Source organism: Salarias fasciatus, chromosome 13, assembly GCF_902148845.1.
Source record: "Salarias fasciatus chromosome 13, fSalaFa1.1, whole genome shotgun sequence".
Classification (NCBI taxonomy): domain Eukaryota; kingdom Metazoa; phylum Chordata; class Actinopteri; order Blenniiformes; family Blenniidae; genus Salarias; species Salarias fasciatus.
The window spans coordinates 12,819,207-12,845,347 of record NC_043757.1 but is presented as its reverse complement, the minus strand read 5'-3'; the positions used below and the strand labels follow the sequence as shown (position 1 = coordinate 12,845,347).

The following is a 26,141-nucleotide window of genomic DNA, read 5'->3' as shown; positions in this document are numbered from 1 at the left end:
CAGATGAAGAAGCGTGGTGCTTGACACAGCAACACTTCACCTTTAAAATAAATAAATAAATAAAATTGGAAGAAGAAAAAAAAATATATATATATATTTTTTTGTTATAAATATATATATATATATATATATATATATATATATATATATATATATATATATATATATATATATATATATATAAATATTTTTTTTTTTTTTTTTATTCAATGAGAAGTGATTGCTGTTCTGTCTTCTATAACTGTAAATAGAAGTGATTCACAGACGACCCGCTGACAATTCCTCAGCACCAGTATTTTTCACATTTTGCCTCTCTTTGGATATTTTCCCTCCTCAAAACAAAGAGATTGGCTAAAATAGCCCGAGTTTAAGATGTTCAGGCGCATAAGACACTGAGCGACAAAGATCAAGTGTAGGAGTGATGAAAGTATCACAGAGATGCAGAACCCCTACACGGCCCTCACAGACCTCTGTGCTTCAACGATTCCTTTTTCGCCACAGCTTTCTTCTCGGAGCTTGATGTTGCAACGAAAGCTGCAATGCTCATGCTGCCCTTGTTTAAGGGAACATTTGATTTTTCCTATAAGCATTTGTGAGGTGTAAAAAGAAAACTTGCTGTGAAGTCACCTTCAAAGAAATGCCCCGGCGCCAAGGAATTACAAAGCTAAAATAGTTTCTCAGGGAGGAGGCAGCTATTCTATTATTCCTTAAAATGCAGCGCAATGGCTTTTATGAGAGTGTGGAAAAGCCATTTGAGAAGCAGGTCAGGGGAGTGAGCGGCTTGGCCCTGAGCACATTGTGTCTTATCCCTCTCCATTTCCACCACCTTGTCCCTGAATAATGGGCAGACCTCGTCACTGCCCCCGGAGGCTAATGGCTTCTCGCGGAGGAGAAATCAACACAGAAATACCTCCGTGGGTAATCTGCCTCTTTAACCAGCAACATGCCACGCGTCCGGCCGCGGCGCGTTCAAAATAGCATCGGAGAAATAAGCGATTTCACCCCGGCGGGTGCTCTAATATGCTCAGTGAAAGCTGCTCATGAAATACATAATCGCAGTGGCAATCTATGAGAAATATAGCCGGCTGGACCTGTTCTGCGATTGGCAAAGACGTCCTCCAGAGCTTTGAATTTTGAGAGGTTATCAAGGGATCACATCCGCCATCAGCTTTAAACTTGGAAAGAAAAGCCGGACAAAAAGTTTCCGTCGTGGCAAATTCAAAGTTGGAAGTTTTGTTTTCATCTTTATTCATATAGTGAAGAGATCAGTTAAAGAAAATTGTAAAAAAAAAAAAAAAAAAAATACAAACAAGAAACAGTAAAATCTGCAGGAATACGTGATCTAAAAGCATCACAAATCAGCTGAACTCATATGATGTTGTCCTTTATGAAAAATAATGGAAAACCACATCTTTTTTTTTTTTTTTTTTTAAATCGCATGGGCTCTAAACATGTATTTTGCAGTTCGCACACACACACACACACACACACACACACACACACACACACACACACACACACACAGTGAAGAGACTCACAAATAAGTCTAACTAATAATAACCCTGCTGCAGGCTCATGGCAGACGATGAATTATTGAATGGCTTTTTAGAACTGTTGCTAAAACTTGTTGGTGAAGTGTTTTGTGTGCATATATATGTGTATGTGTGTGTGAGTGCGTGTGTGTGCGCGCTCGCCTACTAAAGCAGCACTCCAACTCTCCTACAGGCAGAGTTCTTCACATTAAGTTTGAGAGTTTACGCTGCAGTGATTTTGTTAAAGTCACACCAACCACTCGAGGTAAAAAAAAAAAAAAAATTAATTTCAGGGATTAATGAAAGGTCACCACCGTCTCATTAACGGCTGATAAATATCAAATGCAATCAACACACACGAAACAGACACACACCTCCAGTGCTCTCATGTGACTGAAGACACTGACTGTGCAAGAAAAAATCTCTCATGGTTTCCGTGCGTCAAAGTATTCTGATGAAAAGGTGCTTCAGCTTAACAAGGTACTAGTATCATTTAACAAAGGCGAGCGCACACAAAAGCATAACAAAGCCAACAGCAATAATTAGGAATAAGAGGAATAGTTACCTGAAGTGGAGTGACCATAGAGAAGAGATTAAACAGAAAGCCCCTGAATTGATGAACCAAATGCAGAAGTCAAAGATGATAAAGCGATTCTTAGAGGCTATTTGCAAAGCGATTCAAATGTGTAATCTAGCCATCCTACGCCTGTCAATACAAATTGCTGCTATCTGACGACAGACAAAAGAAATCTATCAAGTGGCAGTTTTGTCAGATATTGTAGTTCTGCTTTGAGCCTCTGAGACTAAACAATGGGAAAATGAAGGCAAATGGGGAAGGGTCAATAAGCAGCTGTTTCTTTTGCATGTGTGCTCAGGCGTGAACAGCGACTGTGTACAAGGACATTTCTGCTTCAGCATGTTCAGTGTGTGTGTGTGTGTGTGTGTGTGTGTGTGTGTGTGTGTGTGTGTGTGTGTGTGTGTGGTCAGGGCAAATCTATTAATATAATTTCATGATTATGGATTTTCAAATCTTACAACGGTGTCATTATTGGAGGTAACTGGGAAAACAACACGCCGGCGATGAGCCTGTAAACGATCTGTGGTAGAAAAACCACCTTTCAACAGATATATAACAAACCAGTGCACCTCTTTAAACAACAGCATTCCCAAAACAGTGATTAACGAACAGCAACACGTTGAGTCACAGACTGACACTGAGCGGCTAATTTAGGCGTCAACTGAAGACAGACGCCGATATCGGCTGATATGTGGGTGGCCACTCCAGCTCTCTCGGGGCAAATAATCCCACAGAGGCTGAGGTCAATTTCACACTCACGCTAGATCTAATGTGCACCAACACACACAAACACACACCCGAGGAGAAGGTGCGTGTCTGCACGGAGCACTTGCGAAGTTGAGGCGAAACAGGTGGGTTTAATGCCGCAATCTCCTCTTTCAAAGAAACCGCACAAGGAGCCCTTGCAGAGATATTGCTTTCATATAATTCCATCGATAATACAATAAAAGGGAACGGAAATCAAATAAAGGTTTTGGAAAAGTGCTTTGACCAGCAATAACATTGATCTCCATTCAGCGGCTTTACTAAAGGAGGTAATGTTGTCACTGTTAAATACGTGACAGGGTGAGAGGGGCCGCCAGGAGGCTTTCCCTTTTCCAGGGATTTCTGCCTGCCGGCCAGTTCATTACAGATTGTCTCGATAAGCAGCGGAGCACGTTGCTTTAAAAACATTTTTTACAGTTTTTACACTGTAAAATGTTGGAGCAATCGCTGAGAATCTCAGAGCAGCTTAACACTTAACAATCCAACTTTAGTTTTCGAATCAAAAATAAACATCTACATATAGTTACTGTTTGACTCTTTTGTTCTTTAACATTGCTTCACAACACTTTGCATTTCAAAACTTTTACACATTAATGCTGTATTTAAATAGTTTTCGCAATTTATATATTTCGATTTTAATTTTAATATCTCATTAAACTACCTCAACTATGTTTTTAATCATTAAATGCATTTCTAATTTGTTTTTTGTTCACCCTTAAATAATGGCTCTTGTTTTTTTGTTTTTTTTTTGTGCATTTTCATTTTTGTAATGTACTTACTGATTTCTTAAGAGTGCCTGTTTTGTATACTTAAAACCTCATAAATCATTTTTGAAGCAGTTTGAATATATTTCTCAGTGCACACCTACTTTCCTACTGTCTTCAGGACCATCATGAAGCATTGCAGTGTCACCACAGCAGACGAACTGCAGTCCTCATAATTTAACACTTGATAAGTTATTCAATTTATGCAGAGGTGCCAGTAGGCTAACAATCCAAACTGTAAACCCACACAATGCAGTACTGTTAATTACATGCAGTGTGCACATGCATTCTCTGTCCCTTCTCGTTGTGGAGTTTTTTCCTTTCACTCAGTCAAAAAGGTGCAATCCGTCTGAATGAGGTACTTAAGAGGACCCCGGTGCATTTTACATCCGTAGATTCATTGAAAAGACATGGTGAGTCAGAGACCAGACATCATCCAACATCAAAGTGTCTGGTTGCTAAGGGACCATCTGTTTCATAATGTGCTCCACTGAATTATAATTCTGTTACATATGCAGCAGAATTATCAGGCTGCCTGAATATGGGCACTCAGCTTTAAATATTACAAATAATGCACTGCTGTTTCGCCACGTGCAACAGCGTAATGAAAATACATTCCTGCATCGGTAATGTCAGGAACATCCTAGAAACGATGCTGATTCATTTGTGCACGGAACAAAAATAACAAATGCTGCGTCATCATCATTAAAGCAGATGGTTCCCATGCATGGGTCCGACTGAGAGGAGTTTACTTTCATACAAAAAGGATTTACATACAAAACTTGTTTGAATACCTGCACATCTGTGCAGTGAGCACCGTGGTGTGTTTGTGTGGCGACATGTTCAGCCTTCAGAAGCAGATGAAGCAACAAAATCAGACACAGCTCTCCGTCTCAGTCCAAATAAAAACTGCACAGCTCACAACTTCTGCTCCGTGTTACGATCAGTCTAAGCAGACACGCACAATGAGGCTGAGGCTCATTTTGAAATCCATTTTTAGAGATATTTTGAGGAACTTCATGTGCGCATATGTGTCTCACGGCACCCTCAGATCTTCTCCATTTGATCTCCTCCTCATCTCACACGCCGCCAACACAGGCACGAATCTCAGCAGCTGCTGCTTGCTTCGGTCTCGTTCGCCGTTCATTTGGCCATTCTGCTTTTTTCATTCGTACATCCCTGTTCATGAGCGCTGACATGCTTTGACTGGATCTTTAATCCTTAATGAAGCACTCGCTCAGGAACAGTGTAAATTTTGAAACTCAACAAAAAAGGGATATCAATGATTATTCTATAGCTTTCACTACCTGAATATGCTTTATGAACCTTGAGACATTGCTTTTACATTATTAAGTAGCACTGTGATCAAATATTTACAAAAAAAAAGAACATTTTTAGACTAATTTAGTGGGGTTGTCTGTGTACAGTGCGCACATCAAATAGTTTTTTTCTCATGATGTGAAATTTAATCTAGAATTACAAACTGATAGTTTGTGTCCAAAGTAAAGGGCACACACAGATTACAGTCATGATGCTCTCATGATAAATATTTAAATGTCACACCTATTTAAATAACTAGCATAAAATTAAAATATATATTGTTTTAAACATTGAGCAATTATCTTTACTATTTACCATCAGAAGCTGAGAATGATGAGATTTCTTTCTCATATTTTACATGTATTTGACCCCAAAAAAAAAAAAAAAAAAAGATTTCTCAAGAAATTTAAGTCTAACCAGTAAAAAGTGTGAACCTGATAAAACACACCATAGTGGTTTGTGATCAGACAAGTAATTTAAGCAGGATGAGTAAAGTTCTGAGAACAATGTGTGTAGAAAATCCCCACATGATTTAATTTCTTTGACTTTATGTTGAACGGATGTGAACACGGAGGTATTCTGACGGAGCGCTCAGAGCGGCTTTACACTGTACATGGTGTCTCCTGCATGAAAGAACACTTGACAGTTATTTTTGTTGAATTTATTCCAATTCCCATGTAAATTTCTTCATTATTCCTCGCTGTTTCTATGTTCTTCGGAGATGCTTTGCTGACTTGTTAAGCGCTGTTTATCATTTTATGGATTGTCTGTTTTATGTATCTGGTCCCAGGCTGCATTACGGCTCTGTGAAAATGCTAATGGAGTCATTACTCGCAGTCCGACAGAAACAATGTTTCAGAAGATGAATTAAACAATGTCTTCTATTGTAGCGGGACTGGGATGACCTCTGAAGCACAGAAACTCAGCCGGGGGTCAAGTGTTTATGGAAGATCAAATGTACGATTTCATTTCACGGGCCAGAGTGAGAGAACAGTTGTGGCTCCATCCAAATGAAACTGGAGACGGTTCAAGTAGCTTGGTGAAAGCCTTTTTAGTTTGGCTTTAATTGCGGCTTTTGAAAGATGACCTGGCCATTATTAGCTCATGGTCATTTCCTATAGGATTCATTCAGCTTTGTTTCAGGGCTCTACAGCAAATTCTGGCAATCAACTGGTTTCTGAATAATATTCATTTCAATTTCATCTGATTCTGTCATTCATTCTTTGCACTCTAAATTAATGTTTTTATATCCGCCCACCCTTTGTCACATTCAACGGCGCACACTCTTTATTAAAACCTTATCATGCCAGCGATATTTTCACATTCAATATGTTTATACGCATTGAATTGGAGAAAAAAAAAAAAAGAATCAGGATAGTTTCTCACCTTTCAAATTTGTGCTTATCTTTTTTTTCTAAATGTATTAATCAATGGTGGTTATTTTCTCTAAACAAAAAAAAAAAGAGGGATATATAAAAGATATCCTAACATTCTTCACTCTCACCGTGGGGAAATGTCAAGAAGAATATAAGAATGCTGCATCTCTAATGTCAACATCTACTGGATGAAAAGCCATCCTTCCATCTTTCCCACTCAGCGTTGAGCTTTGGAGGCGACCTGACAGAACAAATGTCAGAACCACTTCACACAGCACATCAACCCATGGAGGAACTGAGCTCTACAGCGACTTCTTCCTTTTAAGACCTTCTTCTGTTATATTTGTTAAATAATTAGTTCAGTCATGACCCGGGAAGGAGTGGGGCAACAGACTTATCAGTGAACAGAGTTTTGCCCCACGGTTCAAAACCCTCTTTGACAAAACAGTCTGGTAAAGCGAACACTTGGCGGTTGCCGCTGGCGCTAGCCTGTGGCCATCCCATCTTTCCCATCCTTAGGGTGGGTTCTCGCCCCCCTGTTCAAAGAGGGCATAGCATCCTTTTCCATGAATAAATATGAACTCATACGTATATGTGCTGATTTGCAAATGACCTGCTTATTGTGCAGCTGCAAATTATTTCAGTGGATATCGGAAGTACTCAGTTATGAAGCCAAAAGGACAGCATCAACTGCTTGACATCCACCTGTGCTTGACACCGCAGTCTTGGCAATCCAGCACTCACCTGGAAGAGGTTTGGCTGAAATACCAACAATTCCATCAATAAAAACTGATCATTAATAACATTAGCAAATAAAATTCTGATGTACGTATACAAAGGAACAGCAAATGGTTGGTTCTTACTGCAAGAATGCTTTAAGAGGTCACTGTTTGTTGGGTCAATCCTACTCAATAGTAACAACAGTAGACCCATAAGCAGTTGTTCAGTCTGACTAAAGTTAATAAAACTGTCAAGTGTAAAGTGATCACTGCAGAGGCAGGTGGAGCTGGTAATGCACAGCTCTCCGTCCAAACAGCTCTTTACCGAAGAGATTAAAGTAATCCACTCTTTATCCTCCGTACGTATGTGTGTGGCTATTTGCGGATGTATATTAGTTAAGTAGGATGACCAGAAGTGTCCGATGACAGCTGTTTGACACTACCACCATCTCCATCAGATGAAGCACAGCAAGAGCACTCCAGGCCCGGAGTGAAGAAGGAAACATTATAAACACAGACCCTAAGAAACAGGAGGACACTTGTTTTACCATTACTGCACATTAAAAACCTTCAACTAACAGTGACAAGGGCAATTTTATTAATGTTTTAATTTTTTTAAGATAGTTTCAGCAAATCTTAACTTGGCCTCAGCATATGAAGAATAATGGAACGCAACAAACAGGACTCCATGCAGACATGTTTGTTATTGTCACTGGTGTGAAAACAAAGATAACAAGACAGGGAGTCAGCAGCATCACAGTGGCACTGTCCCTGCGCCCCAGGTCTTTAGATCTCAGCTCGGAGAACCATTACCCATTCCTTGTCCATCACTTGAGGCTTTAAGGGCTGACCAGGCGCACTGGGGTGACAGAATCAGGAGCAAAATGAGAAAAATAATTGGAAGGTCAGATTTGATAATGGCCACTCCAGTAAAAAACATGCTCTTAATTGGCATAAGGGCCGTTTGGTGAGTTTTCAAGGTAAAATGTAAAAGCACTCATTATCCTTGGCTTCTCGCAGAACCCGGCGCTGCCTCACAGGCCAGCTTCCGCCTTCTTTCAGCGCTGAGCTATGACACGAGGCTTCCCGACTTTTTGTTGGACCCGCGCTCCACTTTAATGAGTCACTGAAAAATCATTAGAGCATGTTGCATGGAAATATTTTAGATGAGAAGTAAAGCTGTGTTTGAGAACAGCAGGTATCAAAGTAATTACAACCCCTTCTTCTTCTTCTCTCTTTCTCTCTCTCTCTCTTACTCTCTAGCTCGCTCATTTTTTTTCATCGCTTTTCAAGTGAGAAGTTCAAATGTCACCTTTTCAAGTTAACTTTTTTTCTTTCTCTCTGTAGCACTCCATTAAACTCATCAGGTTGCAGCAATCGTACATGGCTGTATAGTCAGACGGAGAACATGAAGCTCTCTTCCTCGCTGACTGTGAATCCTACTAAAGCCTCGGTATCACCTGTGAGAGCCGGGAACTTTGGGATCCGCAGCGAGCGTTGTGCAGCAGAATGAGTGTCACCCTGCAGGACGAGTCCTTTCATCAAGCTTCCCTCTTACCCTGACCCTGCCATCTGGGAAAACAGATGATACTAATGAGGGATGGCTTCTTGTCTCCTGGCACCGAATGCACACACTGCTCCCATTGTGCGACACTGTCCCTGTTGCTCCCGGGGAGTCGCAGGCGCTGCTCATTACGCAAACACGCTCGCAGTGACGGACAAAGACAGGTAAGCAATGACATGGGGCTGTTTAACAGCATGGTGAGATGATCTGACGCGTCCACGAGAGGCAAGAGGCATAAAAACCTTCCTCAAGGTGTGATACAGTAGATGACAGACGGAAACTTCCAGCTTTTGCACCGTATTCGTTCAAAAGATAAAAAGTGACAGTAAAAGAGTTGGTTTAAGCAGGGAGGGGGCGGGGGTGTTACTTGGCTTTCCTTTCCTTCTGCAGGAGCTGGAAAGGAGCAAAAACCTCTCTGAGATGGGAGGGTCAGACAGGGCTAATTAGTCTGCAGCGGCCCCTCAAATTTCTGCCCTGGGATATTAATGAAGTGATCCATAGGCAAGCAGCTGCTCGCCACACAACACCCCCACCCCTGCCCAACAACTCAACCTCCATTCCCCTCGCCCCCCTGCTGCTCTGCGACTCTACCAAGGAAGGGCAGCGCTATGCCAGGGAAGAAGCCCGTATTCCCCGCTCCCCACCACCACCACCACCACCACCCCGAGAGCCTGACAGCTCCGGATCGATGGCCTCAGAGCAGGAGGTGGATGAGAAGAGGGGTGGGGTGGGTGTGCAGCTGTGCGTGTGTCGCTATGCCAGGAGAGGGTGACAACAGCCTGGCTTTGTGTCCTACATCAACAGAAAAATAATGTTTCCACTAGAGCGGGCACAATGGTTTGAGGAATGGCTGTCTTGTATCCATATTTCATCTATTTCTGCCGTCCTGTGGAGTGCCTAAGCCCCGCTGTCACAAGTAACTAGTGAGCTAAAGCTTATTAGCGTCTTCACGGATACATCTACCCAAAAGTTTTCATCGGCGGCAGGACGTCTTCCTGTCATTTCATCCAAGAGTCCAGCAGAAAATGTCAAATAAAGTGTGTATTACACATATCCATGAGCAACCCATATTCATAAGACTAAACATCACTGAGTTAAATCCAGGAAGAATCACGCTCCCCTTCACACTTTACACAACATGACGCCTCAAATTCAAACACGACAAACCCTTTGAGACGGAGAATAAACAGGCTGACAGTCAGCCTAATTTTGAAAAATCCACACCTATCAGCTCCAGCTCACATCAAAACTTCCATACATCAGTGAGCGCAAATCAGAAGACAACACTTTGATCGCAACATCCCACAGAACAATGAGAAGAAAGGAGATGGGATTCTTTTGAGTTTTTTTCCATGGAATGGCAACACAGAAAATGATAATTACAACTCAGCTTAAGGGATTTTTAACAGCGCAAGGCCAAAATGAACGCTCGGTATGACTGCATTTTTTAGCCGTTTCTTTCCGGAAGCAGAAAGACTGAATTGCAAAGACTTTGATTTCATTGGAAAAAAAAAAAAAAAAAAAAGGAAAACATCTATGTCCTCATTCAGACCTTCTCGCTTACCAGACTGAAAGGTTTCCTGAATAGGACGATAGACATAAGACTTCTGCCCTGTGTCGAGCCTCTCAAGCAGCACTTTCTCTAAGGCCGAAAGCCGCCTCAAGGAGCCAACAACTTGGGAGTAAGTGCTGCTGGAGAGGTTTAATTCAGATCAACAAGGTTCCTGACATGCCTGTATATGGGCAGTCACAAAGGAAAGACGGATAGTGAGTAAGTCAAACCATACGAAAAGCTAAAGAATCACATCATTCCAATGCACTGTGAAATTAATTAATGAATTCCTGCCGTCAATACATTTTCTTATTGAATCTTTCACTTAAATGTCCTTGAATGAGGTGTAAAGGGGTTAATAATTCCAGCCTGCAGTTTTCCCCTGTAGTGGCATCTTTTAAGTGGTGAAGGCTGCGGACGTCAGAGGTGCATTTAGCCGAGGGAAGTCTCTGTCTCGTTACGGCTCTGACAGCTTATTCTGTGCACATCCAGAGTGACTGCAGGGAGACCCGAGACAGCGCCCAAGGCCAGCGGGCCAGTGTGCATGAGAGCACTTCGGCAATTGAAGGTGAGTTGTTGTGAGAGGTCACTGCATGAATACCGAATGAGTCACACGGGTCCACAAGTGCGGAATCAATGCGTACGGCCGTGATGATGGAGGGGAAAAATGGGTATGCAAAGAAACCTCCTATTCCACTGGGGGCGGGGAAATAACAACCTCAATGTTGTGAGCTGGTAAATAATGTTTTAAAAGTAGTGCAGATGGTGCTGCTACTCGTGAGCGCTCATGCGGACTGCATAAACATGAATTTCTCCTGCGTCTCATGTGTCATAACAAAACGTCTTGTCAAAAGACAGTGGTGGTTAAGTCTGCGGCAGCGAACAATATGTGACTCCTTTGATCAGCTGCTGAGCTCCAATCTGCTGGTGAACAATAGCCACTGGCATCTAATGTAATGACACCTCTCTCTCTCTCTTTTTTTTTCTAATACAGATGCCATGTACTGCCTTCCAAAAAAGAAATAAATAATAATAAAAAAAAAAAAACTCCATTACAGCAGTGTGTCAGAAACGTGAACCCGTTCTTGCTTTCATCTTTGCACCTCTTAATAAAGAGTCACATTTCCTGCACCTTTTTTCTCCTGATTGACTTTTTCCCTTTTCGTTGCCTCTGGACTCGACCCAGATGGAAGCGCCGCTCACATCCCTGACGTGAGAGTTAACCCTTTGGTTGGCTCTGGTTTCCCAGTAAACAATGCTGCGACAGTGGCTCATGAGTAATTGAACACTATTGATTTTTAGGACTGAGGGCGACAATAATGAGGTCACATATTAGGCGACAGCAAACACAAGCTGAGAAGACAGCTTACCTCTCAATGACACACACACACACACACACACTTACACACACACACACACACACACACACACACAAACACACTCAAGAAGAAATGTTGCCACCTACATCTTCCATGATAGCATCACTATCAACTGTCTTTGGCAGCACTTGCTTTTGCTCTCCTTATCTGCCTTGCTGTCAATACCGACAACCCTCTGCCCCACTGGGGGCATGAGGCGGTATTGACATTCAGCTCAAACCTACAGCTCTGAGTGGAGTCCAGGGTGTTGAGCATGAATTATGCAAGCCTTGACGCCAGGGTGCTGAGCAACACCAGTGCCATCATAATTGAAACAATTGAAAAGACAATACCAGATGGGTCAATAATTAGACAGCAGGAGGGGGAAACTTGATCCGGACGCTCCCCTGCTTGCCCTGCCAACCCAACCACCGCACGCGCATGGAGGGGACCTTTACCGACACGTCCTGGCCCCCTTCCGTGCATGGCCACGTGCTGCGTGACATGCTAAGTTGTGCTTGCATATGGGTATGTGCAATTATTTGGAAAAAAAGATACAGCAAACTTTCAGGGAGATCGCTCTGCAGACAATGCGGCGGCAGCAGTGGCTCGTTCCAATTAAAAATTTAACATGTTATGTTTGGAGTTATAAAAGTTGCTGGAAGTGTTGGATAAGTTAGACTCTGTGTCTCAGTTACAAGTGCCAAAAAAACAGTCCTTGTTTGTCAAAACAGTGGCGCCTCAGATTAGCTTCCTGATGTTATTCATTGGTGTCTCTCAGTCTGTGGAATACACAGGCAGGTGACCGATCCCTCCCTCCAGCGCTGCACTTTCATAAATCCATAGTGAGGGCTCCCAGCAGATCCATTACGCTCACTGGTCTCCTGGACAGAGCAACGACTCAAGGTGATCACCATAAAACTGCTTGCCATGAAGCCATTTCTCAACCTGCGGTGCCTTTAAAACAACCGGGGAAACAGAGACAGAGGGGGTGGCGAGAACACCTCACCGCCTCCAGCTAAAGAATGGGATGAACACTAGTAAGAAAACATGGAGTTTACTGTGGTCAACAGCCAGTGTAAGATCTATTACAATACCTCTTTTTATATGCAAATGCAATTTTTTTCTAACTTACCATGGACCCAGATGCAATTTTGATTGCTGTATTTTTTCGTTTTCCCATTAGTGTTATTACATGTGACTCATAATATTTCATTACCTCATCTCAACACCAGTTACATTAGCTGCTCGCCGATGTGAATTTTTCAAACGCCTCACATGAAATTTAAATATTACACAATTGCACCGTTTAGCAATAACCCGTCATCATGTGGCATTAGCATTCCTCTGCTGGGTTTCGTGTGGAGGTTTAGAACGAGTTACCTGTGGTTTGAACAGTAGTGGGGCTGTGGAAATAAAAGTGTACATATGCCTATATAACTATACGAGGATTACAGATGAAAAATTCCACAACAGTCTCGGGCCATAAAATATGCGCACCGGTATACAAACTTTAATTTCCTGGGAACATTTTTGATTGAGGCAGCACTTAAACTGAGGCAGACCAAAATCTGGGAGCCCGCAACACCTGAAGGTTATCAAAAAGAGATTTTATTTTCCTTTTTATGGAGTCTCATTTCCGTATTTCTCAAAAGCGGTGCCCCTCAAGGAGCACATAGGCTCCTGTGTATTGGCCCCATTCCCCATTAGGGGTTTATGGAGAGCCGTATGTACGTTTATGGGGAGGTTAATGGCTTTTAAGGACCACAGCGCAGTTCTAAACCCACAGCATTAAAGCCAAGAATAGCAGCTAGGGATATACATACAAGACACATGACTATATTCAAGAGTGAAGAGGCATATACTTATTCATGCCCTCACATCTTCTGCTGAGGGATTTTGGGATGTAAAGTGGGGGGGGGGGAAAGAAGACAAAACCTGTCAACGTTTACAATCTTAAAAGCCTAATGAGCGGAAGTAACCATAGCAATTTAGTGAAAAGAACATCAAAGACGAGGGAGCAACTATTTAGGCAGGCTGTATTCATGCATAATTAGCTGTGAAAATGGCACTACAGGAGTCTGCTACTCCCTGTTCTTAATTAGTTTTTATCCTTAGTCTTGGATGAGAGGTAAACAAAGCCATCAGATTAAAACTTTGCTTTTCTTCTGGAGACAAAAACACTGTCAACACCGGAGACATGCGAGCGTTACCCATAAACTGTGCACCATTGTCCCAGAGGAATGAGTGGCAGTGTTTTGCATTGGTCTCAGTCACAGTATGGAGAAGCCTTGAAGCCCTGCTTCACGGCGTCACGCCACAGCGCTGCTGCTAAAGCAAAAGAGCAGGCTTCAAAACAGGGCATATAATTAACTTTGAATAACGGCAGCAGGATACAGAGACAGGTTGGTTAGTGCGTATATGAGCTTAAAAAAGGGGGTAAAGAAAAAACAAAAAAACAGTGTTTAATCACATAAGAGCCACACTCTGCTCTACTGGAAAAAAAAAAATGACTGCTTTTTGCAACCAAGGCCTAAATGTCAGCTTGTGGTGCATTGTCACGTCATGCTCCACCGGCCGCTTGTGAAGGTCTTCAAATTTAATCGATTTAAGATCAATTTGCTCTTGAACTCCTGAGGGACTACAAATAGCAGCAAAAATGTCAAGTAGATATAGCGAAGGCCAGAGGGCAGAAACTATTTTTGTTGTGTTTGATATTTTAAATGCGATCAGCAGCATATCGGTTGCCCACACGTTACAATTACATCTCAAATATGCAAGTAGATACTGCACAAAACCAGTAAATAAGCATAAAACAATGTGTGTTCATGTCATTTCAGTTTATATTCAAAAAGCATTTGAACACAAAAAAAGTCACTCTTGCTGGGTGAATTTCTGTATCAGCTCTATCTTGTTGCTGCCGATACACAAGCATTTGTCATATTCTTGAACGAGAGCTTTATTCGAAACCAATCCAATCCCCAATATCCTTTATTTAATGATGCAAGCCTGGGCAGCAGAGAGAAAGACCTATTTCAACCATTTCCTCTGGAGTCACTGGAGATTTGGGTTAGAATTCAAAACAAGAGCTAAACAACAAGAGAGGAAATAGAAAAAAAAAAAAAAAGCGACTTTGCAAACTTGAGTCTTTCAAACAGCTAAATATCCATCAAGTGTTTCTCTAGTTTTCCAACCTGGATGACAGAACTGCACTTAACTTCTAACATGACCACATCCACTGGTAATTCTGGATAATACATTTCAAAATCTTCTTCAGATGTAATTCAACTCATTAATGTACAGTTTACACAATGTAATCTACTTTACAATTATAACTGGTGACTTAGTATGCACACAATTAGAAATTGTTGCAATTTTGTAACCAATACGTTTATTCTTTTCAAAGAAAACATACATAAATGCATGGTTTACATAGTGTACATTTTGTCTGAAGAATAGGAAAATGTAAATATTTTACACAGGTCTTTTGGATGAAATGTGCTTGCGGCAGTGGGGTTCAATGGGATTAAATATTAACTAATACTTGGAGCAGATTTGGAAAATATTATCAGGTAGTTTTACCGACAGAACTGTGCTGGAACTCTTAGGTCGTGACGGTTCTCACCATGAATATGGCACCACCGGGTGACGAGCCCTTTCTAACCACAGCCTTCATTAAGCCAGGCTTACTCATGGACAGATGGGAGCGGCGTGTGTGTGTTAGTGTGTGAGAGATGGGGAAGCAGGACTGCATTAGAGCTGGTGCCACATTCCACTTCAAACATGACCTTCCAGTGGTCCCACTTCATCCACCACCCACAGCCCCCTCACCCTCCTCTCCTGATGCATCACCCCCCCTCCGTCCCAGTCAAACAACCAGCATGCCACACAGACTGTCGCCGTTCCTGCACCCCATTACTCCAAAGGCCACTCACCTCCTATTTTCCACCATTTTTTTTTTGAGAGAGCCCACCACGCTTTCTATCTGCTAGCGTTTAGCCGATCAGTCACGAGGCCCCGCCCCTCCCCTTCCTCCAGTTTCCTGGTGATGAATGACCGCTGGCCATCTCACTGACAGCTCGGCAGCTGATGCCACATAATTACAGTATCACCATTTAGGCAAAATTACCAAATTACTCCAGTTCTCAAGAGGCCTGGAAGACTGACAGGCCAGCCAACAAAGGAAACACAAATATCTGAAAAGAGGAGAACACAGAAGAGTGCTTGGGCCTTTGCAGATGAGCAGGGAAATTAGGTTTTCTCTGTTTTCTCCAGAGAGGCTACAGAGAGAGTTTGGAGAAGGAGATAGTTTTTCTCTCTCAAATAGGGCTAAAAAACAGCTGGCCTCTCCTTGATATCCGATCTGGCTTTTCATTCTCAATTTATTCCATCATTAATTCATCTTGAAAATTTTGGAGAGTATAATCACAAACAGCTTAAAATTTCATCCTAACAGCAAGGTCTGGTCATTATCTTTTATGCATCAAAGGCTTGGTATTTTTCTACAAAAAAGAAAAGCTTCTCAACTTTCATTGATTTCCAATTTTAATCGCAAAAACTGAAACGATAATTCAGCTCAGCCTCAACAACAACAACACATTTTATTTAAAACATTTACTATCATGGAAAAAAAAAAAAAAAGAGCATAATCTGCAGACCGCGTGAATAAGGCACTCACTCACACAAAAACGCAATAACCATCAAGGCTGCCTGAAAACGTCTGCGGCTGACCCGGCTCAGCAAATGAAGTGCGCATGAAGAGACGAAGTGACATTTATGATGTGAGTGCTAACAGTGAGCAGCAGAGAAGATGTTGACTTAGTGCTGTGTGTGCGTGTGTGTGTGTGTGTGTGGTTGGGACTTCGGTGGCCACCAGAGCTGAGTTAAGCCTCACTAATTTATCTACTACAACAAAGGATTTCTTTCACTCCAGCCTTAAATCCAAAATAAAAGCGGAAGGGAAAAGCACCTTGTCACAGTCATGCGGTGTCTCTCCGATCCATTATGTAGAGATAAAGTACAGTCTGTTCAACCGTCTGCCATTTTAGGCACTTCATTTGTGAAAAGCAAGGGTAACAATTTTCAAATTGCTCGCTAACTGCTGCTGCATAAAAAAAATCTCACAAAATGTGCTAAAATGTGCTTCCCCTTCTTTTTCAAATTGGAGCTTTAAAAGATGGCAACCTCTTCATGAGCTGAAATAACGCTCTCAACTCTTGAAGATAATGCAAAACAAAGCATGCAAAGATCAGCCTATAGTGATCTGATGAGCGGGGCTATAACAAAAGGCAGAAAAAGCTAAAATAATCACCACAAACAAGTTGCTTAAATTATTAACCAACCAGGAGCTGTCCAACAGCCGACTGGAAGCTGCAGACTTCCTGAGTGTGATAGGCCACAGTCTACTTTGATAAACAAGCCCAGCAGAATGATAATGTTCTCGGGGGTGATTTAATCAGAATGAGCTGTATGTCACTTACTAATAGTGGGTACTTTGCTGTGATTTATCTGTGTTTGCTGAGTGGAAGGAGACGGAACAGACGGCCTGGTCTCCCAAATTAAATAGGGCACAGGAAAGATTCCTCACGATATCAGGGAGGAAAATTTATCACAGGCAGATGATTAGTATTATTAGCACAGGTGCGGTTACAGTAAACACAAGAGACTCCCGTTTTATACTTGCAAGGGAGCAGCGGATAAAGAAAGAGGTGAGCTGAACTGGGGTGCCGCTCCCAACGGTGGTTTATCTCACCGCGCTCCGAAAAGTTCCACCAGTATATCTGCCGCTGACATGAGGCTGAAACAAACATTTAAAGTAGCTACAACACCATTTATCCCCGTGGGTAGCTGTCACAAAATGAGCTTTGTAACGGGGCTGTTGAAACATACGTGGCGGTAAAAAACTCATTAGCAGAACAAGCAGGAGTAGGACTATCAAAGAGCCCTCACCTTGGACTTGTTCGCGTCGTTCAAGTTATTAGTTCAAAGATCTATGATGTGAAAATGACTTAAAGCTCACATCCTGGGAATGTTAATCAGCCCGCTGCTCAATGAGACGATGAAAAAGAAGCAGAAAAGCGTGATGACACAAAGACTTGTGAAACTCATTCCTTCATACATCACTTGCTGAGGGGATTAGAATTACTTTGATTGATTACCTTGATAGCACTTATTTTAGCTTAGTAAAATATGAACATTTGCAAATCTTGATCCGTGGTTGAGCCGAAGAGAAAGATTTGCAGCTGAAATACATAAGCAATAGCAAACGGATTGTGTGGCAGCAGTGAGAAAGAAAAGAAATCAGTGAAAAGAGCAGAGCTGTGTGCCTTTCCAGCAAAGTTTGAGCACACACCAGAGAAATGCAGAGAAGCACCCGGTCAGTGTGAGAACACAATGCCAGCTGAGTGTGCTGGAACTGTGCTCAGTCTTAGATAAGAGGGTAATCAAAGGTCTCACTGCTGCACGGACAAGGTTGTCTCTCACTGAGTGAGATGAGCAGACGCACAACTCCAAAGGCTGAATCCGAAATCCCGATAAACTCAGAGTGACGAGGAGCAAAATAGCGTCAGCCTAATGAGATTAGACACATTTGAGAACTCACATGCAGTATTCATGCGGCATGTTGATTGAATACATGTTGAATCGGCGCCATTTCCTCCTCTTAAATGTGAGGCTGGAGTTCAAAGAACAGGCTTTCAAAAATAAGTGCTAAAGATTAAGAGGGAAATGTTATGAGAGCAACATAGTAAAACAAAATGCTGGCCATTTTCTCTTCTAGCCAAATATGATTCATTATTTAAAGCATATACTTAGAGCTCAGCGGATAGTAGGTTGCAGGAGGGAAGCAAAACAATAAACAGCTCAAACGTTTTGAACTGTCAATCTAAAGTAGCCCTGGGGGAGAAAAATAAAACCGGGTAAAACATTTCAGACGAAAGCGGAGAGTGAAAACACCCAGCCTCTATCTAAAAGTTCCTCTGGGACATTAACTTTCTCCAGCAGACCTCTGGTTTGAACCCTAAATTCCTTCTAGGTCTGCAGTGACAGCGAGGGCTGAAATGTGCAAGTGCAGATTAACCCACAAGGTCTATGCTAAACGTTATTAGTGTGGACCCGTGGAGCGGCATAATAATGATAAGATTCAGACAGCCCTATTGTCGAGTTCACTCGCCGCACATCATCCTCGGATGTGTCACCCATTCAAATTATAATAACAACACTTCGGTTAACAGGATTTATATGTGGATCATTATTATTCTGTTGCCTACATTGTACCTATGAAGGAGAGTTAACAGCTTATTATTATTTTTAATGACTTTATGCTGTTTTGACTTTCCTGTCCAAAGCTGATTTTTCTATTGAGGCAAAATATGAACCATTTTATGGTAAATTGACATGATTTACATAGGCAATTGTCAGAATAGAATAGAATAGAATAGAATAGAATAGAATAGAATAGAATATCCATTTTCCATGTGCACAGAGGGCAGTGTTCAGTGTGCTCTTCGACTATGAATCCCTTTGTGGTTTTGATGTCTGAATTATTGTTGTAATTTTTTTTAATTCTTATTTTCTGTGTAGGGTGTTTCACTGTTTGATATGATTGGATATGTTATTGTGGTGGTGTTTCAGAAGCGAGTTGACAATGGGGTGGATGGGAGAAAGCAGAGGAGGGTGCAGAGCACACACCTCTGTACCGTGGTTTATTTTCAAGATGAATGTGATCGAGTTCCAACGTCCGTTCCATCCTGACCCTCTGCAGTCCAGTCCCCAAGCACAAGTAAACTGCCTAAGCTCAGGTCACTCTTCTTTCTGGACCAATTTATTGGGGATAACTATGTCAAAGACAGAGCTGAAGTACACAAACATTCCGATTCGATGTTCAGTCATCCATTAACTCAACCACGACTGACCGACCACTGCTGGATAAGTTTAAAGTCACTTTACTTTTCCATTAAACATGATCAAAACATTTCTACTGTGACTGCAGTGATGCAACCTGGGTTTCAGTGACTTGCCCACAGAGTCTCCGACACATGGATCGACAGAGAGAAGAATAAAACGGCCAATATTAGAATCTGAAGATGATTCGCTCTACCACCTCAATAGTAGTTCATACACAGATGTAAAACTTTTTTTTAACTGAGGGTTATTGGTTAATTTAGCATGTTTTGGGGTTGATTTGGAATAAAGTTGCACAGAAGGAACATGCAAATTCAGGTGAGGTGCTGAACACCTTCCAATGAATTATGCGGCTTGGAATATATAATCCACTGAATCCTAGTCTGTAGTCAAGATTTTATGATAGAAACCTTCAGACGGTTCTGCCTTCTCTTTGTGGAAAATTGCACATCATATTCACTCGACCTAAACGCCCTATAACGGCAATTTTAAAAACAGGCTTTCAACAGAAATAACGCCACAAATAAAGGGGGCATGGAAAATGTATTTCATGCTTCCAGCTAAAGCACCTGAGCTGGCAGAGGCCTTGAATTGAACAGTTCCAGCTGACAGTCATTTAAAAAAGACTCATTCACTTCATCAGGTGTGTTGTGCTGTTTTAAATTTTCTTACAGATTGAACACAGCCAAAGCGGCTTTACACGATTTGGTTTGTAACATATGCTCACAGGCGACGCCTCAAGATCTGCATCTAAACCGTACCCATACAGACACATCGTTCAAGAAACATAATTTAAAAGAAGAGGATCATTTTAAGGAGTTTGAGAAACTGCAGCTGTTTTTAAGCAGATCAGTTGGTGACGTTTCGGTCGTATGTAAATCAAAGGTAAATGCAAATATAATGGAGCAATCGTTCACATCGTGCAGCTGTAAAGTCATAAATATGTGACTCATCTTGTTGCAATTTACATCATATTCTCATTTCATCATTAATCTATGAACAGATGAGTAACTTGTCTAACATGAGGGCAAATAGACAATTTCCTCGTCAAATGGATGTAATAGACAGCTTTTCTTCTATTTTGGGGGGGGGGGGGGGCTTTCCGCTATGGTAGGTAGATAATTACTGTCATTGATTAATAATCCTGGGCCAGCCCCATAATAATCAGTCCCACATGTGCTTGGCCCTCTTAAAGGAAAGGCTCATTTGCCACCGGGATTCACAGCCTAAACTGCTTAGTGGGATGTAATGGAGAGCAATTTTCTTGTCTTGAGAAAATAAAGAAAATAAAAAAAGGGGGGTTGTCTGAGATGGGGCAGGGGGTCAGCCTGGCCATTTTCCATTGCCTCAGCACATCAAATCTCCAAACAAGGACAAGTCTGATTTCAGATCAAGAGCATTTCTCTCTGCAGGCAATAAGTACTTTTCCAGGACACGAGGAAGTATTTTATTGCTTTACCAGTGAAAGTGAGCATTAGAATTAAAAAGTAATTTCTCGATTTCTTACAAAAATAACAAAACCGACTAGTGTAATCCTTGTTAAATGAAATACAATATGCTGCAGTTAATATCTTTAAATGGCACTCGAGACTGTAAAAACGCTTTAAGATCCAGGGAAACGGTTGAGTTCGTACTATGACGGATTGCCTCCTTCCATACGTCGTTGGCAAAGCTGAAAGATAAATTCTGTAGATGCCGTACGAAGCCGAGCCTAAATCCCTAAAAACTTAATTAAAAAGCAAAGTGATTTACAGTTTGTTCGGCATCATTCTGGGCTTAAGACTCCGCTATTTCCAATTATAAGCAGTGGAATAGATTCCAAAGAAGAAGGAGTCCCTGAAGAAGAGCACAATCCTCCGAGAGATTTATGTGTTTGCAGGAAATTGTGAAAAAGCAGCCTAATGTTCAGACAAAACTAGGAAGAGAATGGCTGCACTGGAAAAGCTGGGCTCTGCCAAGACCTAAACGGTAAATGATCCATCTGTCCGCTTCCTTCTCTCTCTTGGAGGACAAGACGAGCCACCATCTGCAGATCTGCGTCAGCAGAAGTAAACAACCGAGACTCTGAGAACGAAGGGACACGCAGACGGACGTACAGTTATTTCTACAAAATACCATATACACTACCGGTTAAAAGTTTTATAACACTGCACTATTTTCCACTTTTTTAGAGAAAAATTTTCAGTGTAATGTTTTATTGCACTCTGAAATGAAAGCATAGAGCAAATTAAAGATAAAGTTAAAGATCCTGCAAGATTCCGCACATTAATTCATCAGTCCATAACGCCTTCTTCCACTCTTCAGTGGTGCAGCGGCGGCGTTTCATGACACAGATTTTTTTGTCTTTTTTCTCATGTCTTCTCCTCCTGTCAAACCTGCAGCTCCGGGTCTTCTCTTCACACTGAAACTGCGACCACGCTGTGCTTAAAGCTGTTTTCCTGAGAGCTTTAAGTGTTTAACCCAATCAGGTTTGGATCACCCAACCTTTGTCCTAACTTCTGGGAAGTCACCACTTCTCTTTATACCATTTCAAGCTATTGATTAAATGACTTGAACTGAAAAAAAAAAAAAAAAAAGGTGGAAAAATTGTGCACGTTCAAAAACGTCTGGTCGGGAGTGTGTGCGTGTTCACCTGTCTTGTTGGGACGGAAATCAAAACGAAAATGTAGCCCTGACACTGACAAGTTCACAAGTTATTATTCCAATTAAACCCGAACTTGTAATAGAAATATTTAAAATCTGAAAAAGGTTCACATCTGACAGCCTTCAGAAAGTAATGCATGAAATATCTTGACATGTTTTATTCTTAAACACTCACCATAACTGTCAGAAGACTGAATATTTCTGTTTCCGTCGTGTCCAAGGGCAGAAATTCAATTTCATTCTTGGGTAGGGGGTTGGCAGAAATATTTCTCAAGAACATTTCTTTCATTAATTTTTGATTTTTTTTTTTTTTTTTTTTTTTTGGCGGGGGGGGGGGGGGGGGGGGGGAATAAGTTGCTTTATTATAATAGTTTGATTTAAAAATAACTGCATCTACAGTCATGACAGTAACCATAACATATAGGTTTGAAATAATGTATCTGCTTTATCTCCTATAATGACGAAGTAGCAATGTACAACAAATATGGGGATCAATTTTCCCATTACAAAGACAATCATCATGACAACAGGTCCAGCTTCAATATTTCTTTTAACCTTATATTTATTCCGTCATTCAATACATGTCACACATTCAATGTCTTTTGCAATGCTGCATAATGATAGAAATGTCTAAATAAGTGCAGGTTTCCAGGAAAAAATAAATCATTCGATGAAACCAACTAAATTAAACTAAAATATTAGACACAAAACTAGTTTGTTGTGGCTTCTGTCGAAACAAGCTGAGTAATTATACCTCTGAATGTGAGACAACCTAATAATGAACAGTGCTGTGAACGCTGAAACCATGAAGTGAAAGCGAACACCACAGATTAAATATCAAATACAAATTCATAAAACTACTGATGGAGAAACCATTCTGCATTGTATAGTAACTTTTATTATCGGTGTGGGTATTCCACTGACTACTTTTTGTCTCATTACAGAAACACACTGGCAAACACAAAAAGAGAGACACTGTCCTGTTAATCCTTTTGATATACCAAACGTTAAAATGAGTTCTAATCATTTTTTTATGTGTTTAGTTTGAGCCACAGATGTCCATTAACATCATATTAACATACAATTAATCCCCTATACACTTCTGCTCCACTGAAGGCTTTTAGCCTTTCTTGTTCCGCCTACGTGTGACATCCTAGAATTTAGGGAAATTCAAAAAATGCGAAAATTGTCTGTTGTCTTGTTTGTTTACTTTGTTCACTGTTGAGGGGGTGGACAGACTATTATTTGAGATTTCATACACTGAATAGATAGTTGTTTGCAATCACGTCGGCTTTAAATTTTGTGTGTGCGTGTTGTGTGCGTGCGTGTGTAGGTGGAACAAATAAGTCAGAGTCAGAAATTAATGTGGAAAAAGAACCAGAATCCACAGTGTGGATCCGCTCTGGGAACGAGCGCGGCGCCTTGTCAGAGCTGAGCGCTCACAAAGTCACAAAGAAAAGTCAAGCGGCTGTCAGTTCCCAGCAGCAGACGAGAGACAACGGCGATGATGACAGTGATCAGAGCTGGAAGATGATAGCAGCTGGAAGTAAAGATAGCTCTAATATGAAGTAACACCTCGCTAAAAATGAACTGCCTGTTCCTGGTGAAGTAGTACACAATCTAGAACAAGTTATCGGCGCGGCGAAGGTGTTTTGCAGAGAGATAATTACAGGAACGATACCCAATGGCAGCATGATTGCTCCCAGGTGACATTGCAGGTTATTAAATTGTCACAGTGCACCCTGTTGTGGAGCTGCAGACTCTTGAACTGGCCGCCCACAAGACTGACTCACAGTTTATCTGCTCCATTTGTTTGACATCTTTACGACATAGCGCATTAACACAACCTAATTTCATCGGGGCCTCAATGTCTTCTCCTGGCTGTCTCATGGAAATCCTTCAGGGTTAGGTTAGGACTGCTGGGACGTTCGTCTCGACCGAATTACACCAAGTGACATTTCTTCCATCCCATCATATTTTCCGTTTGGAGTTTTCGTGGCGAGAAGCTTGTGAAAAAGTTTAAAAAGTGACATTTTTTAAGAGAGCAGGTGGGTAATTCTGTGCTACAGTAGCTACTGAAATCCCATATAAAAAAAAAAAAACATAAACAAGCAACACTGGTTCATGATTGAAACAGAAAACAGCACAGGCCCATGTCTGATGTTTCATGGCGTGACAGTTAGAGTTATGCGATGCGTTAGCCGACTAAACCAGGGATGAAAAATCAATCAAATTAAGCAGCTAATAGCTCCCTTAATGTCTTTGTTTGTGTGCAGACGACACCCTCATCCAGCCATACAACAAGCACCAATCACATTAATTATCTTCCAAATAACTACACCAAATGGGATTATTAACCTTAATAAATTATCTTATTCCTTTTTTTCATTATTTGGACTTCAAAAGTGTGTCGCATGTACCTGGATTAAATGTTTTATGCGTTGATATATGCAGGTGTGTGAGCATGTGTGTGGGCAGGATCGTGTCTTGGAGAAAATTTTGATTTTCACTTGTGAAAGGAAATGTTTTCAACCAAACTTCACAAAAAACTATGACCTCATTTCTAAATATGGCCATACAGACGCACATGAATCACAAAATCCTTTGTCAAATCCAGCAATGTGCACAAACAGATCATTTCTTAAATTCATTACCGGCCAGTTTTTGCTTCATTGCAAAGACAGAGCAGTCCGCCAGCTGGTTTGGGAGCCGCAGGTTTGAAGAAAATGAGGCTATCTATAAAAACGCACAATGTAGATTAATGCTGGATAATGCAATGTTTCAGCCTCTAATGTTTACCACTAAATCTTAATGTTCGCTGTCAGCTGATGCGGCTCTCGATAGGAGCGGTTTTGATGAGAATATTCCTGCCAGGCCCCGACGCACACATTACCCAGTAAACAAAACAATGGCGGTAATTACGGGTACTCACATCTTGCGGGGAGATCGAAGCCGCAGGTGATCTTGGCTTTGCCCGTTTCGCAGCCGTTTAGCGAGTGACACTCGTCGTAGAGGCAGGACCCAGCCGCTTTGTGTATGCAGCCGTCAACTGAAACACACAAAGAGACACACAGGGAGGTGAGGGCCTACCCGAGGAGAAACATGCAAACCCCGTAACAGCGCCCGGGATAATTAGCAGTCTGTAGCTCCGTCACGTGAACCTCAAACAACAAACTACAGGATGAAAATGGTCTTCATGACTTCGACGCTCGCCGCTGAACCTCTGCACTTTCCAATTATCTGCATTATAGAGAAGGATGTCCTCTTCGCAGCGACGCTGGGTCTGCTATCGTGTGTTGAGCCTGTTGCTGGTAAATATTGACAAGTTTAGGAATGAAATTAGCCGGGCCAGGATCTAATAACGCCTCCACACACAGTGAAAATGAGACTGTTCTTCCTGTAATCCCTCTCCTCTGTCAACAGCGATGCACAGGCAGATCATTAACTGTATTTTCTTTCCTGTGATGGGAATCCGTCCTGTTCTCGGCCGTGAGCCTCTCATGATGTGGATCCGTGTTCTGATTCTGTCCTGCTCCGTGTTGATGTGTGTGTCCTGGTTCTACAGAGACCCCCCCCGCCCCCCCTAAGGTTTTAATTTTACCGGGTTAAGGCCACGATACACTTGATTGATGGCACGTCTTACACAAGAAGGCAGAGAGATAGAAATCCACATTATCCGTCTCTGAAAGCCTGACATTCCTCCAAGAGCATGTTATCAATCACACTGAAACATCATAAAATCCTCCTCAAGTTGTCCTGTAAAAATCCTCACAAGCCATTAGAGGATAACAGAGCCAGCAGGACGAACAGTAGCAGTTGGACAAACAGACAAGCCTTTCCTTTGCTCTCCCTTTGTTAAAACTGGACCGATGCAGCCGCTCAGACTAACTTTATCTATCAAAGCGAAAACGGCTGAGAGTTTAGCGATAGCCTGAAGGATAACCAATGTTTACACTGCCGTCTGATAGTTTGATAAGAGAGCAAATGTGGCTTTAATCACTATCTTCATCTGGAATGTAATAATTATTCACATATAGCAGCGGGGCAAAAGAAAAAAAGAAAGAATGAG

The 26,141-nt window shown here is 41.7% G+C and overlaps 1 protein-coding gene across 3 annotated transcripts in view; it reads right to left on the bottom strand.

The window, feature by feature from the left end:
* macrod2 (mono-ADP ribosylhydrolase 2) overlaps nt 1–26,141 on the bottom strand; it is a 410,420-nt gene that overhangs the window by 215,367 nt on the left and 168,912 nt on the right. For all 3 annotated transcript variants that reach the window (XM_030105906.1, XM_030105907.1, XM_030105908.1), the window contains exon 5: nt 25,005–25,121. In XM_030105906.1, coding sequence (XP_029961766.1) covers nt 25,005–25,121 — 117 coding nt within the window. The remainder of the gene's footprint in view (nt 1–25,004; nt 25,122–26,141) is intronic.